This window comes from Microplitis mediator, chromosome 4 (assembly GCF_029852145.1).
Source record: "Microplitis mediator isolate UGA2020A chromosome 4, iyMicMedi2.1, whole genome shotgun sequence".
Classification (NCBI taxonomy): Eukaryota; Metazoa; Arthropoda; class Insecta; order Hymenoptera; family Braconidae; genus Microplitis; species Microplitis mediator.
In genome coordinates, this window is record NC_079972.1 from 2,388,964 (window position 1) to 2,406,529 (window position 17,566).

The following is a 17,566-nucleotide window of genomic DNA, read 5'->3' on the forward strand; positions in this document are numbered from 1 at the left end:
AAACTGATTCTGTAAAACCTCCGAAAGCGCCTGTTACGCGTTGGTACTCTTTATTTGTACCGTAAATACACAGATTCCATTTTGTAGGATAGATAAAATTATTATAATAGTTTTTCACTACGACCTTATTGACGAGTGTAAAAGTCTTTACAAGTAATTTTTTAATTTTTTTTTTTTTTTATTAAGAAAAATATAAAATACATAGGTGGCGTTTGGGAACTCCCAATGCAGCCAACTAACAAATAATATTTTATGACTCCCAGGACTGATATCCGTACGCTGTACGTCATATTCGTTCCCTGATAGCCACCTTATCCACAACTTAACTTCAAACTACTGCCGTATTCTAAAGTCAATATAAAGGAAAGTGTTGGAGAGCAAGCAGTTATCTTCAAGTTGACAGTAAATTGTCCTGTAACTTGAATTCAATTTGACTACAAGTATTACTGTCAGACAACGACGTTAAGTTAATTGAAAGTTTCACTTCAAATTGACGGCAAGTTTTTCTGTCAAATTACATTCAGATGGCGGCAGTAGATTTGCATCAGCTTGTACGCAAGTATTATCCAGCCAAGGCTTACCAGAAACTTGTTAAATTAGCCGTAAGTGTTTCACTGCAGAACTTGCTGAGCAATTATATTTAGAGTGTGGCTATCAAAGTATTTAAGGCTGAGCCGAACCTAACGAAGTCCTGAATTCAAGAATTCTAATTATTTATTAAATAATTATCATAACAGCAATGTTATTAGCTTCCGACTAAAAGCAGAAGACGAACTTCCTCGAAAGATTTTCATCATTCGAGTCCCATATATATTCAAAGAGTGATTAGAACTCTTAAATTCAGGACTTCGTTAGGTGCGGCCCAGCCTTAAGACTGGCCCGTAGTAAAATTTTCCCTAGATGATTTTATCCTACCAAAAACAGATTCTCTGTATAAAATCGCGCCAAGCACACGTTTAAAATTTTTAACAATTAAGAAAAGATTCTTTTTTCAAGAAAAATAAATCAAATCGAAAAAATACCAAGTACCTAATATAATTCAAAATCATGAAAAACATTTTCATAGAATTGAAAACAAAATTGAAAAAAAAATTTCAATGTACTTGGTGTGCATTACTAAATTTATTGAAGGAAAATTAATTTCTAGAATTAATTTCGCATATAAATTATTTTTTAATAAAATTGAATTTTCTTTTTTTTCCAGTTTATAGGGGGCGATTCCACGGGAGATGATTTTTGACATAAATTTTTAAATCACAGTATTTGTTACTTTCTTTTATACCAACACAAAGAGAAAGATATAAATTTAATAATAAAAAAAACTTTTAAGAACTTAAGTTATTGTTTGAATTTTTTGGCGCGCTCAGAAATAGTGGCGCCTGAAAACTTGATGCAAACCATTCATCGACACTTGATAATTTTTCCATGAAATGACTATTACCGGTGGTTTCAGGTTATATTTCACTGATGAATATTGAAGTCATAATGTTTGTTTATTGCCTTCTATAAAAAAATTAAATACTTATTATCATTTTTCTAACAATATTGATTAAATAAGAAACCATTGTTGATCAGTTGCACCCGCGATATAAAAGAAATAAAAGTTTGGTTTTCTTGAAGAATTAAATTGGTAATTTTTTGAAACTTTGTAGAAGTAAGAAGAAATAAAAGAAAAGCTTGATTCAGTCGCAATAGAAGGTATGTTGTCATTTTAATTAAAATTAACGTTAACGAAAATGAGTTGCACCCGCGATCAAAATATTAGAATCGCGGGTGCAACAGTTATGACTCTTACAATTACATTGTTATTTGTCATATTTTTCATTTATGAAGTTTTTGATAACTTCATATGTTATTTGTAATTACTGATTCCTTTTTAATAAGAGTTTATTGTTAATTTTTTACTTTTTTTTGTGTAAATAGATCAAATGAAATGGCAGGACAACAGCAAAAGGAGACTGCTTCTCAAAAATATCGGCGAAAACTAAAAGATAATCCCTAACTTCTTGCAAACCATCTCTGTCGAGAAAGGGCTCGTGATTTGAAACGTAGAGAAGTTACGAAAAAAAAATATGGAAGAAAATGAAGGGTTAAAAATGCTGGCTAGAATGCGTTCAAAAGAAAGAATGCGGGCGACAAGAGAACGTCGTAAAGAAGCAAAAATTGAAAGAACAAGTGTTTCTTATAAGAATTCGCGTACGTTGGGAAAAGCAGTAGCAAAAGTGAAGCGTCATTTACCCGCTAGCCCTACTAAAGCAGTTGAAGTTGTCAACAAAATTGCTGCGGAATTTCAAGTTGCTGTCATTGATCCTCCTAAAACGATGCCTTCTAAATCGATAGATGAAGTCAAAGAAAAAATTCGTAACTTTTATGAAAGGGATGATATTAGCTGACAAATGCCTGGAATAAAAGATGCTAAATCAATGAAAACAAGTACGGAAGAAAAATTAAGAATCCAGAAGAGAACGATGATATTGAGCGTTCGTGAAGCTTCGAGCTATTTCAAATAAGTTTCCCCGAAATATCAATTGGCAAGACTCTTTTTTATAAAGAAAGACCTGCTTACGTTTTGCCAACGAAACTCCTTATAATGTTTGTGTATGTACAATACACTCAAATTATATTAATATTCTTACTGCTATTTCAAAACATGTGACAGATTTTCCCAAAACACACCGAGAGCTACTAAATCAGGTATCGTGTAATATCGATGATGAAAATTGTATGTCAAATAATTGCGATGTATGCAAAAATTCCAATATTTGGAATACTACCCTAGATTCTAATCCAAATGTTGAATGGAAGACCTGGATTTTGGAGAATCAGAGACCAAAACAGATCGTAGTGAATAAACCGTTTAGGGAAGCGTTAAATGAACTACGTGAGAACACTACGAAATTTAAGCTGCATTTTTTAGTTAAGAATGTCCAGTCCGAGTACTTTCAAAGTGCAAAAGAAAACTTGACCAGCGAGGAAGCCATTGTACAAATTGACTTTGCTGAAAACTATGGATTAGTTAGTCAAGACGAAATACAATCAGCTCATTGGTGTCATGGGCATGTAACGCTTTTTACGTGCTGTATTTGGACAACTGACAAACTTCACTCAGTGGTTATAGTAAGCGATGAACTAAGCCACAGTAAATATACAGTTCATGTTTTCCTGCAGAAAATTTTTCACTACATTTAGTCAATAAATGATAATATTAAATCTACACGTATCTTCAGCGACAATTGTGCTGCTCAGTTCAAGAACCGATATGTAATTGAGAGTATGAATACTCTTAAAGCAGAACACGGATTTACTCACCTTGAATGGATTTTTTTTGCTGCTTCACATGGCAAAAGTGCCGTCGATGGACTCGGAGAAAGTGTGAAAAGATCAGTGTGGACTGCTGTTAAAGCTCGGAAAGCAATTGTTAACAACGCTGAAGAATTTCATGATCTGGCTCGTCGCCTTTCTCCAAAAATTTCTTTTATATTTGTATCCCAAAAACAAATTGAAGAAGGAAAAACCATGTTAGATGATATGTGGAAAGGACTAAAAAATATACCAGCTATTCAATCCAACCATTTTTTTCGATTTGAAGAGGGTAAGAGCATTTGTGTTGCACGAACATCGAAGTCTAATTTGAAAAGCAAATTAGTTTTGACAACTGCTACTAAAAAAAAACGTAGAAAAGTTACAAAAAAAGTTACGCGTTTCTGATGTTTACAGCGATTCTGAAAATTAACCTTAAGGCTGATAAATCGCCGACTACTCCAAACAAATAATTCATTTAAGTTACATAGGAAAGTGCTAATTTGTGATACAGCATCTATGATCTCATATCTATAATTTAAAGTTACATGGAAATGTTTATATTCATTACAGTGAGACGTGTTGCACCCGCAATAATTTTACGTTGCACCCGCGACTGGATAAAAAGTGAATAATTTATAATATTTATTTCTTTTAATAATTTTATTTAAGTTAATTATTAGTTTGTTTTGTATTCTTTCAAAGAATGTAAAAATAATTTAATAAATATTCCATAATTAACAGACTTTTTTCATTCAAGCTTCATGACCTTTAATGGTGGGCTGATTTCGTTGCACCCGCGATAGCACTTTGAACCTCTCTTGTGTCTATTTATACATTTTATTAAATGTTTTTTATATTAATTTTTGTAAAACAGATTACAATGTAATCCTGCGACCAGTCATTTCTTTAAAAAGAGTTTATATTTTCTCAGTAAGAAGCCTTGAGTGAGTCTAAATGTTGCACCCGCGAGTACGGAATCGCCCATTAGTTAATAATTATTGGTGACCGTTCATATGTTTGTCGGTAAATAATTATTAACATTTACGTTATTTATTTATTATTTTGAATACTATTGGACACGTTTTCTCTTAGCCGCGGTAGATATTTACAAATAATTACTTATTATCTGGGAAGCATTTTTATTTAAAGCGATACTAATTATTTGCTAATGATTATTTATATAATTTATTATTTTGCGGTAAATATCTACCCACCTGGAATTTATTATTTGTAAACCGTACGCATTAGTTGAGAAATATTTTACACTCAGTCAGATATCACCAGTGGTTCTGTATTATTTTGCGTTAAATATTTGATATTATTATTTGTGATACATATTACAGTGGGGTAATTATTATTTGCGATTAATTATTTTATGTTATGTTGATTATCTATCGTTATGATTATTATTTAAAACACTGGTGATCATTTGTTGTAACTATTTACAATAATTATCAGCTATTATTATTGGTAGTAAATAGTTACAAATAATCAAAGTTTTATCATTATTTTTCTGCGTATTATATCCTTAATAGTTGGGATAAAATTGTATCTGTGCGCATAATAATTATTATTTATAATTATTTATATTTTGCTATCACGTGCGAGTGATAGCAAGCTGAATAATGTTTAGTATTTGCGTTATTTGACTATTGGTCAAGAATTTATATTGTTAAGTGACTATTATTATTTATATTATTGTTAATACCCGCTGAAACATTTTTTTTATTATGATTTAAAATACATCGGGTTGATAAATGGCTACCAACCCGGGATTTATTTCAATTTTATCATTTATTTATTGTATACTATCTCTTTCTTGCTTCCTTTTCCAACACCTGAAACTGCTCTCTGATTATTTTTATTATTTCATTTTCCATTTTCATTTCTTTATTTTATTGTTTATTATATTTTGTTCGTGGGGTACACGAACTGGCGCCCGATTCGGTTATCTAACCCAGCCTGGGAAGAGCTGTATGTCCAGTGGGGATCGTGGGCATCTCCAAGGGATATTTGTTTGGTTTCGTTTATTATTTTATTTTCAGTTTACCATCGGTGGGCCATAACGGCTATTCTGCACACACCACACTCCGCCGTGGGTTGTGACGAATAGTAGTGAACGTTATAAAATTTATCGCGAAATAATACGATAAAGAAAGGATCCGAGTATGCGATAGGTTCTTCTGATGCCTAAAGGGCTCTAATATTTTTCTGGAATTGATCTAAAAAGGAGCGCGTAGAGAATTCTTTAGAAATGCAAGGCATGTTAATTAAAGATTAAATGTAAGTATCGCGAATGAATTTTTGGTCATCGTATCTTTTCTTTAGTAGGTTTCATGCAGTTTCGTAATTTCATGCCGATGATTCAATTGATGATATAACTTCGGCTACTTCTCTCAATAAGCAGCCCTTTAAATAAAATAACTTAGCAATGGGCGGTATAGAAGAATCTTCATGGACGAGAGAATCGAAAAGATCATGAAGTTCTAGCTAATTATCAATAGAACTATAAAAGGTAGCTAAAGTCATGGTAGGAAGATTTGACATAAAATATGAATTTAACGGTGCCTGAAAAATAGGCTGGGTTACTGCCGGAACCATGGTTGGGATTGTCGGCACCGGAAACGGAGGATAACGCAAGATTTTGACGTGCGGATTCATCGGGAGTAAGGACATTGGAAGGTAGATGATTGTGGATCGTTTGTTGTACGACTAGCTAAAAGGTTCGAGGCAGTTGAGTATATAGAGGAAAATTTCTCCTCGAACTCAGTACGATATGCACTGAGATCATCAGACTCTACAATGGCTGATTAAAAATCTGATCGAAGTCCTCCAAATGTGGCACAAACCGTTTTCATTTCCTTAAACCGTATTTCAAGTGCAGGAAAGTCTTTTGAAAGATCAAAACGTCCTAAGAAATTTTCAAAATTGGTAAGAGATTGCTTGGCGTTTCCGCGTATCGTTTTTCACACTTTAATTTGCTCCTCAGTCATTTTTTAATACTTGATTGAGATGTTACCTGTTTAGTTGTCTGCATTTTTAGACCGAAATTCGAATTATAAAAATTTCAATATCAATTTGTCAAATAGTTCTATAATTTTCAAAAATGTTTGTAATCTTAGTACACATAACGGCTTTCGAAATACTTAATTCTATTGTTTGTATGTTTTATATTTTTATGAAATAAGCCTGGCAGCTGCACATTTTGCTTATTTATTTTATTTTAAGCTTTTTGTCTTATACTTTTTTCCGAATACTTTATTTTATAAATATTCTTAAATTACCCCTTACATAATAAATTGGTTATCCCAATCTTTTTAAAGTAAGCTAAAATGTATACCTACATTTTATCTTTAAACATTCCTTTTACAACTTCCGTAAAAATTTTTATATATATTTGTTAAAAGTGCTATTATTCATTAAGTTAAATAGTTTTACCTATTTTTAATCTTTAAAAGTAAAAACTGTAATCCTTCGTGTCTACGACCTCGCGACCTTTCTCAGGTACCTCTCTCTCTCGGTCCCAAAATCTCACTCGTACGTCACCTCTACCTGAGTCCTGCCCTTCGTGGAAGGGCCCTAGTCCCTACTGCACTAATTGTTCTCCAATTACTTTCCTTCATTGCTTTATTTCCATCTACTACTTAATGTTTTGCCCAGTAACTGTTTTGTTACGAGATATTGAGAGATAATTATATATTATTTATGTATATAATGATATATGAAGTATAGTCTTTATGCAATAAATAAATTGCAAGACGTTGTATTAAATGCTAAGACAAGTATTTATTTTAAGTTGATGAGCAAGAAATTGAAGCGCAGTTGCTACAACAATGTTGTACTTAACACTAACTTATTCTATAGATTTCACAAAAAATTACTAAGTTTCACAAAAAAGCGAGGAAAGGATGAAAATTAAAGTGGTAAATAGAAATAGGCGAATGAAGAAAAATAATTGGAGTATAATTAGTGCAGTAGGGACTAGGGCCCGGCCAAGAAGGGCAGGATTTAGGTAAAGGTAACTTAGGAGTAAGATTTTAGGATTGAGAGTGAGAGGTATTTGGGAATTGTCGCGACGTCATAAACATGGAGGATTACAGTTTTTACTTTTAAAGATTAAAAATAGGTAAAACTATTTAAATTAATGAACAGTGGCACATTTAACAAATATATATAAACATTTTTACGGATGTAGCAAAAAGAAAATTTATAGATAAAATTTAGGTATACATTTTAGCTTACTTTAAAAAGATTGAGAAAACCAAGTTATTATTTAAGGGGTCATTCAAGAATATCTATGAAATAAAGTATTCGGAAAAAATTATAAGACGAAAAGCTTAAAATGAAATAAATAAGCAAAATGTGCAGCTGCCAGGCTCATTTCACAAAAATATAAAACATACAAGCAATAGAATTAAGTATTTCGAAAGCCATTATGTGTACTAAGATTACAAACATTTTTAAAAATTATATAAATATTTGACAAATTAATATTGAAATTTTTATAATTTGAATTGCGGTCTAAAAATGCAGACAACTAAACATGCCGCCGCCTTTGAACGATCCTAGTTCAATGAGATATGATGGACGATTTACTCCAGGGGCAAAGGGCATAGTTTTTTAGGACAACGCTTGTACTCTCCATTCTTAATCTTCCGAGTTACCACGCATACGACGCCATCTTATCCTGGATGAATAGCAGGAATTCTGCTGATGGACCAGGCTAGGGGTGGAAGGTTGTCTTCGTGGTTTATCACCAACATTTCCACTTGCAGTTGGCTGTTATTTCTAGATCGGTGATGTGAACTGATTACGTTGTTCAGATACTCTTTATGCCAACGTTCCCAAAAGTCCTGCTTTAATTTTTGTGCATCTTGTCAGGCAGACAAGCTATTGGATGAAGAAGTCGATCTCCGGATAACTGGTCAATGGACCACCGATTAGGAAGTGACCAGAGGTCAGGGGTAAAAGGTCATTGGGATCAGAAGACATAGGGAACAAAGGACGAGAGTTTAATTTCGCTTCTATTTCGATTATATATGTTTCTAACTTCCATTATGTCAATAAGGTATCTCCAACAGTCCTAATTGAATGTTTTTCAAATTATTTAACCGCGGCTCCCCAGAATCCTACAAAATTAGGAGTTCTGGAAGGTATAAAATACCAAACAATTCCTTACGAACCAAGACATTGTTTAATGAAAGTTTGGTGCTCAGCTGACTCGAATAATAATTGTAACTCTCGGTCAGCACCTACAAAATTTGTTGCGTAATCAGAAAAAATTTTAAGGACCCCTTCTAGAAAAGAGGTGCTGAAGATTGTCGAGAGAGGCTTCCGTGGTAAGATCAGAAACCAGCTCCAGGTGTAGAGCCTTGGTGGACATGCATACATAGATGTCCACATAAACCTTGAGTTTGCTGTGGTTACGAAGCTGTCTTTCTTTTATGTATAACAGACCTGTTTAAATAATTAATAACTAATTAATTACTAAGTGCGAGGATGAGAGGATCTGGTGTGTGTGAATTGGCGGGCAATGAATAAATTTATTTAACACTGAGATTTTAATTTAATAAACACTATAAATAATTTATTTACAATATTTACACTTTATGTTAATTGTTTATGGTGAGACTTGAGATAAATTACTATTTATTAATGCTAATTTAATGAGAATTACACTCGCGATCAACACGTGGCCAAGATGGCGTCGAGGCGCGAAAAGTGCCTGTACACGAGGTGAGAATAATTTATGTAAAATAATGCTGAGATAAACAATGAGACTAAAAATAATGCAATAAATAATTAGGATAAATTATTATTAACAAAAAGCACTGAGAACTGTACTGAAAACGCAAGGGATTATGATATTACGAGACGATTTATGAGAGCACGAGGCGTCAGCCATGAAATCACTGTAACTATAAGAGTGAGAGAGAGCGTTGAAGAGTGAGTGAGACCGCGCATCCGTCTTCTTCATCCCCACTCTAGCGGTCCCTTGAATGAGAATGCGACTAGCGTAGCCGCCTATAGTGGATGACTGATCGGTAATGCCGGCGATAAGATATCGACGGTGAGAATAGAATAGCTAAGCGCGGGAGATTTGAACACTCCCCCGCCTTCTCCTACTCGTTGGAGAAGTGAGACAATTTATGAGAATCTTCCGTGTTCGATGAGACGGGCAATAGCACTAGTTTGCTTATTGGCCTTTTGAGAGTTGTTGATGCAGTTTTGAGAGTAACCACTCTGATGAGACCATCGGCACCGGGATGTAATTGGATGACACGGGCGAGCGGCCATTTTTTTGGTGGATACCGCTCGTCTGAGAGCAAGACAAGTGATCCAACTGCGATGTCGTGATGAGAGGTGTTCCATTTTGAGATCGATTGATGAGATTGTAAGCATTCTGTAGACCACCTGTCCCAGAAATGCTGTAAGCGTTCTTGAATATGCTGCAGATGAGATAGTCTTGAGGTTGAGATTGCAGTGAGATTGGGTTCCGGAATGGTGTTGATGGCAGCACCGCGGATGAAATCTCCGGGCGTGAGAGCAGTGAGATCGTCCGGATCCTCTGAGAGTGCGCTGAGAGGACGAGAATTGAGAACAGCTTCAACTTGTATGAGAAAAGTTGAGAAATCTTCATAGGTGAGAAGAGTATCAGCAATGGTTCGCTGAAGATGATACTTTATGGATTTTACTGCAGCCTCCCATTTTCCTCCCATATAAGGAGCCCCAGGTGGGTTGAATGACCACTGGGTTCCATCATTGGCGAGATGCTGCTGGAGATAAGATGATTCCTTGAGAGCACCGGTGAGAAGTTGCTTGAGAATGAGATCAGCACCCTTGAAGTTTGTTCCACAGTCACTTCGAAGGGTGCGGCAATTCCCCGTCTGCTAGTGAAACGGCGGGATGCCTTGAAAAAGCCTTCACTGGAGTAGTCAGTGACAACCTCCAAATGAACGGCTGATGTTGAAAGACAGACAAAGACAGCGATCCAGCCCTTGTAGCATCTCGTACCGCGTCTTTGAAAGAACTTCAGAGACACTGGACCGGCGTAATCGACTCCAGTGTTCTCGAAGACGAATGATGGTGAGACCCGATGAGATGGAAGTTGACTCATGAGTTGTTGAGATCTGACTCCCCGCATTCGTGCACAGGTGAGACAGCGATGGATGAAGTTTTTAATTGGAGCTCGTCCACCAATTATCCAACACTTCTTGCAGACATGAGATAAAGTAAGCTGGGTACCTCCGTGCAAAGTGCGTAGATGAGAGTCTGAGATGATGAGACGTGAGAGCAGACAATCCTTGGGAAGGATTGCTGGGTGCTTGCTGTCAGCATCCAATGCTGAATTTTGAAGACGTTCACCGACTCGGATTACAGCAGCTTGATCGATGAATGCGGTGAGACGGGTGAAACAGTGAGATTTCTTGAGAGTACTGCCTTGAAATAATGCTGAGATTTCTGATGAGAAATATTCCTGCTGTGTTGATTTAATCCAATGGATGAGAGCTGATTGTAATTCAGCAGGTGTGAGAGGTGAGATGCTGAGTGATGAACCAGGTACTTTCTTAAAACATGAGATTGCTCTGAATACTGTTGCAGTACGCCGTAGTAGAGCTGTGAGCGTAGTCCATGAGTGAATGAGTGATGATAGTGGCATGAGAGGTGGACTAGTTGAGACATGAGACTGGCAAGGTCTCATTTCTGAGGTCACTTGCTCTGATTCATCTGCTGCTGAACTGAGAACATGATAAGATGGCCATTGAGAGGGAGGATCAGCTAGCCAGCTGGGTCCTGACCACCATAACTGATGGTTGATGAGCTGAGATGCGGTTAGACCCCTGGATGCACAGTCAGCAGGGTTTTGTTTTCCTGAGATGTATCTCCAGTGTGCATCTGGAGAATGTTGCTGGATCGCTTCAACTCGATTCTTGACGAATTCTTTCCATCTTGTTGGTTCACTGGTAACCCAAGCAAGTGTTGTTGATGAGTCGGTCCACAAGTAAGTTGGAACATGAGATAATTGCAGCGTAGATGAGACATGAGAAGCCAGTTTTGAGAGCAATACTGCAGCTGAGAGTTCGAGTCGAGGAATTGTGAGACGTTTTAGTGGTGCGACTTTAGTTTTAGAGCAGATGAGAGAGATGCTAGTCTGTTCGCCAGGTTGACAGACTCTGAGATATATCACTGCTGACATTGCAGCTTGAGATGCGTCAGAAAACCTGTGAATCTCGATGCCAGATGAATTTGGGATGAGATTGATCCATCGAGGAATTCTGAGATGAGAAAGTTGAGGTAGTTCATCGCGAAAAGTTTTCCATCGGTGAACTAGCTCTGGTAAGAGTGAATCATCCCAGTCGACCTTTTGTAGCCAAAGGTCCTGGATGATGATTTTTGCTTTTACAATTACTGGTGAGATTAAACCCAGAGGGTCAAATAGCTGAGCAGCCTCTGAGGTGATGGTGCGCTTGGTGATGCTGAGAGTTTGAGAAGTCTTGCCAGTGAATGTGAGAACGTCTTCTTGACAATTCCATGAGAGACCCAAGATCTTTGAGATGTTGTCTGAGAATGAATGAGAATCTTCTGGACTGAGTGATGATGAGATTTTGCTGAACTGAGGGTGGTTGCTTTTCCATTTAGCTAGTGGAAAGCAACCTAAATCGCAAAGTGCTTCAACATTATTTGCAATGTCGTTGAGATCGCTGAGATTGTCGGTACCGCCGCCGATGTCGTCGACGTAGCTGCCTTTTTGAAAGGGTTCCACTGCTAGTGGATATTGAGACCCTTCGTCGATGAGAAGTTGTTTGAGAGCTCTGCCAGCAAGGTATGGTGCTGGTCGAGTGCCATATGTGACGGTGTTGAGTTGATAAGCCACAGTGAGACCATTCTCTGTCCAGAGGATGCGCTGATAGTCCCTGTCATCAGGGTGGATAAGAATTTGACGAAACATCTTAACGATATCGGTCAAGAAGATGTATCTGTGACTTCTGAGGTACAGAAGTACATCACAGATCTTTGATTGCAGGCTTGGGCCGATATGCAGATGATCATCGAGAGAGCTGGCTGATGATGTTTTGCTTGAACCATTGAACACGACCCTCAACTTGGTAGTTTCGCTGTCTTCGCGCACAACGCAATGATGAGGTAAGTAATATACATGAGATGGTTCAGGCGATGATGATGAGACTCGAGTCATGTGTCCAAGTGATTCATACTCGTTGAGAAAAGTAGTATATTGACCTTGAAGTTCTGGGTTTTGAGAAAGACGCTTCATGAGACGGTTGAGACAGCGCTGCGCAATATGACGAGATTCACCTAGCTTCTGATATGATGATTTGAATGGTAGACGGACGATGTATCCGGACGATATTACATACCTGTAGTTTGCAAAGTCAAATAGGAGTCAATACTTCGTTGAGCACTAAATTACACAGAATCACTATATGTTAGTATCACTTGAATATAACTAATTATTAAGTGGGCTGGTTTTTAAACTCTAGAATACAAGAATTATAATGCTTCGACGAGCTTCTTCAGATGACTAAATCATTTTGAGAAAAAACTGCGAAATAAAGTCCTCTTAGGACACTTTAAGTGTAAGCAGTACATAAAAGTAGAAAGAGTAATAGTTGTTAAATAGTTTTAGCTTTGAAATTCGTAAAGTTGTAGAATTTATTTGTCCAATAGCTGTATTGTCAGAATTCAAAAAAGCAAAAAAATTAAGATACGATCGGGAAAATCACTTTTGAATCCTTAAAGTAAAATGCATCCTACTTTTCAAATTTTTTTTCTTTAATTTTTTTTTTCTTCAAAATTGATTGTATCTTTAAGGTCACTACATTTTAATGTTTATAAATTTTTAAAACACTAATAAAAAAATTTTTTTTTAAAAGGATTTTTATCTCAACTGAATATTCTAAAATTATCTGACAGCTATAGTAAATCAAACTATTTTTTATAAACAAAATGTACAATGTTACTACCAGAACGATAAGAAACTGTATGATATTAAACGGAAAACCTAATATTTTCTTAGATAATTATTATAATAACCATTATTATTTTATAATTATAAATTTTTTAGCTGTCGATAAAATTATAAATTCACCATTGATGGTAACCAACCAAACCATCAATGTTTGGTGACCATCAATACTAATTATTATTGACAATTATCTGAATACTTCTTGTCAAGTGACTAACGCCTCGCAAAAAATGACAAATTTACCAAGGTTTATGTTATTACTAGACAAATAAACCGTATTTATGATAAATTATGACTTTATTATTTAAGATTAATCAAACATTTCCAGATCGAATGAATGTGCAGAAAGAGTATCTTTATTCGAATCCTTTCCATGCAGTTCCTTTATCTGCTTTTCATCTTTTGCTGAGCTTATTTCAATAAATAAGTAGGCTGCTTCATCAGAACCCGGAAGTGACCTTGTCCGTAACAGCGGTCTTCCTTATTGGTCACCATCTAATGAGACGGTCTTCTGAAGTTTTATCGCGTTGCTATAGTCTTCTAGAAATGCACGAGTGCGTTTCATTCTCATCAATTTATCCATTTCCGCCCTCTGGATGGACAAGAGACTTTCGGTACCACTAAGAATGTTAGGAGGAAACTCGTCGATAAGATATTCGGGATCATTATTTTCTTCGTCCAGCTTGAATAGAACCTAAAAAAGATATAAAATAGATGATGTTATCTTAAGATGATATAGAAATTTTTTAAGTATTAGATACATACGCCATCGTCTTTAAGGACAGGAGTGATCGGCCAAAGCGCTTTTCCTAATTCGAGAAAAATTTTCTTGTAAAGCCGCCTCATTGTAATCACATTTTTGACTAGCTCCGGTAAGACCGCCTGTACAGATTTTCCTTCATTATCCTAGAAAAAAATTTTCAATTATAATTAATATTTTCATTCCTGATGACCTACTTGATATTGCGAATCGATAATATTAATAATTTTCCCGAAAAATCTGCCTGAAACAGTTGGCTGTTGCTCACAGGAAGTGATGCGCGTATAGAAATTCATGCCGTTTGCTCCCATGATTCGAAATTTTTATCACCTGTCAATTTTTATTGCATTTTTGGCATGCGACTACAGTCTTGTGGCAGTAATACTACCGCAAATGACTAATAACTTTAAAATAAATCCAAAAAAATTATTAAGATTCTCACCGGAAAATACTCCGCCTGAATTTTGCCGCAATCTTTAAAGTTCAAGCATTGGTTCAGTTCTTTAGCGAGATCGGGACTAAACAACGTGCCATTATCCATAGTTTTAAATCGTGCGATGGGATCTTCTGGAGCATCAGACGACGTAGCTACTTTGAAAAAGAGCTGAAAATAATTAAACAATTAACAATATATATCAATGAAAAAATTTCATACAAAGTTTGTAAAAAATAACCTACCCCTTCTGCAGTTACTTGCGGCGTATGGTTGATACACAACGCTTGACCCAGTGCAGACCAGGTTTTGTGCCACCCATATTTAGAATATTGCAAATGCTCAATAAGCTTAGTGATTCGTTCGTTGTTTTCCATACTAAATCAAAACCGAAAGAGTTAGCACAATTTTCACTATAATAGCTATATAATTAGAACTACCTGAAGTGTTTATTGTGTGTATCACGTGAGTTGATCATACAGATGACTCCATTAACCCCTGGTACACTAAAGTATGGACTAGAATCTGGTCCCAATGCTCGGTTGGTGATCCTAGTGCCTTGAGGGCCTGAACTGCCTCATTGGCAGTGTTGATGATGGACTTGAGCTGCTTGGCAGAGTTGCTGTCAGCTGGTCTAATGCTGAACAGCTTGTCCAGCTGCGCTGAGATCAGCAGACGCTTGTTGTCATACTGCTGTACGACGGCGTCCCAAGCAGATGCAAACGAGTCCCCAGTGACTCTGATATTTGCGATGAGACGGGCGGCATCACCCTCCAATGCCGATTTGAGATGATACATCTTCTCCACAGAAGTGAGAGATGTATTTTCACCGACGAGAGAGACAAACAAGTCGTGGAATGTTTCCAGTCTTGATTTTTGCCTGAGAATTTTGGCACAGGGATAGTAGGGACATTAAGCCTACTTCCAGCTGGCACGATGAGACTTGAGTTGGCTAAGACATTGCCTTGTGAGGGCAGTGCTGCCTCCAACTCATGTATGCGATGAAGCAAGGCATCTTGAGCTCCTTGGAACATCTTAAGAGCTTTTTCGAAAGAACCGTCGATGAAATATTTATGTTCGACCGTCACGTCGGTCTTAGACGAGAGTAATTTCTCGTGGTCTTCCGTGAACTTGTTCCAGTGCTCGGTGAGAAGGTCCAACTTTGCGTTGGCTGCACGCAATGAGAGAGATTCAATGATACCGGCTTCAGCGGATGCCGAAACAGAGGTAAAAATTGAGATGCGGTGCATCTGCAGCACAATTCGGTTAGGTACAGTAGCCATATCTGTAAAAAAGCTTAATGAGACACACAAGAAACAATGCAATGCTCAATTGAGCCTGAGAATTTTAATGAGACACAGAACAAACTGACAGTAGTTTTCTGGGTGATGATGAGACGCTGAGAACTGCTGCAAATAGACGCAGATGAGAGACGCTGATGAATGAGAAGTAACTTGTGCACTGATCACTTCACAATAATTAATTTGCACTGTGGTGTCCCTTAATTATTTTCCACAAGTGCAGTACCACTTCCAGGGTACTCCGCAATGCACCTGTGTTGAAGTGAAAAATATACACGAACTAAAAACGTCACTTTTAGTCACTGAGAAAGTTTTGTAAATAAATTTATTCAACCAATTCACACGATCCGGCTCGAAGGACCAAAAAATGTTTAAATAATTAATAACTAATTAATTACTAAGTGCGAGGATGAGAGGATCTGGTGTGTGTGAATTGGCGGGCAATGAATAAATTTATTTAACACTGAGATTTTAATTTAATAAACACTATAAATAATTTATTTACAATATTTACACTTTATGTTAATTGTTTATGGTGAGACTTGAGATAAATTACTATTTATTAATGCTAATTTAATGAGAATTACACTCGCGATCAACACTGGTGCTGAGAGATTTGAACAAGACCGCAATAATCTACTTCAGTTTTCAGGAAAGGCCGAGCAGCTGTGACGTGATATTCAGGCAAGAGACCGGGATCGTGATCAAATAGACGAGGTTTTGCACGAAAGTAAGGCAGGCACTTGTGAATGATCTTCCTTATAGCTTTTCTTGCGTCTAACGGCCAATAAGTTTGGCGAATTGAATATAAAGTCGCTTGGGCACCAACGTGCATGAGGCGTATATGCTCATCGCGTATAATGAGATGAGTAATGTGATGATGTGTAGGTAAAAGAATGGGATGACACTTTTCTAAGGGCAAAGATGATCTCTGAAGTCGGTTACCAACCCTTAAAATTCCTGTATCATCCAAGTATGGAGTTAAAGAGATTAACTTGCTGGATTCGGGCTGGGTTCCATTTCTTTGCAAACGATTGATTTCTCGGAAGAAGGATAAGGTTTGTGTGAGCCTTATGATGAGGTTGTGGGCAGTAGAAATCTCGGAAAGGTTCAACGGGCCAGAACAGCTCAAATTTTTGTGCCTCGTGTTGTAAGCAAACCGAACAAGCACGACACTACCCTCTGCAATTTGCGAAGGGAGCTATAATTTCTAGCAGTGGAAATCCTTGTATTTTTAGACTTAAGCAATTACTCAAATCGTTTAGCTTAGGTTTGAATTCAGGTATCGTAATTTCAGACAGTGTGCCTTCTGGACAATTATCTTTGCTTTGCACCAACCAGGAAGGGCCATTCGATCTGTACAGCAATTAGCGGAAGATGAAGATCATCTTTATCCTCTTGCATCTGTAGCTCTGAAAAGAGACTTTTATGTTGATGATATTCTCACCGGGGCCAACACTCTACCTGCAGCAGAAAAATTATGCGATCAGCTGCACGCCCGAGTTAAAAAAGGTGGTTTTCAGCTCCGTAAGTTAGCGCCAAATTATCCATAGCTTGTATCTGATGGCACTAAGCATCCAGAAAGTACTCACATGTCTCTGGACTCCGAATCTAAAATCAAAACTCTGGGGATTTATGAGAATGTTCAGGATGATGCACTTTTTTATAACGTCATTCCAACGAATTCAAAAACGCTTACTAAACGAATCATCTTGTCTCAAATCGCAAAACTATTTGGCCCTTTATGTTTTGCCACAATCTCAAACACTTTGCAAGGGTTCCGT

General features: G+C 36.8%; 1 protein-coding gene across 1 annotated transcript; it reads right to left on the minus strand.

Annotated features, from left to right (window-relative positions):
• Nucleotides 1-9,994: 9,994 nt before the first annotated feature.
• On the minus strand, nt 9,995-12,577 carry LOC130666931 (uncharacterized). The gene has a single exon (XM_057468260.1). It carries the CDS (start codon nt 12,575-12,577, stop codon nt 9,995-9,997), a length of 2,583 nt encoding a protein of 860 aa, XP_057324243.1.
• Between the last annotated feature and the right edge of the window lie 4,989 nt (nt 12,578-17,566).

Excerpts from the sequence above, each read along its gene's own strand:
- LOC130666931 (XM_057468260.1), bottom strand. The coding sequence starts at position 12,577 with ATGAAGCGTCTTTCTCAAAACCCAGAACTTCAAGGTCAATATACTACT.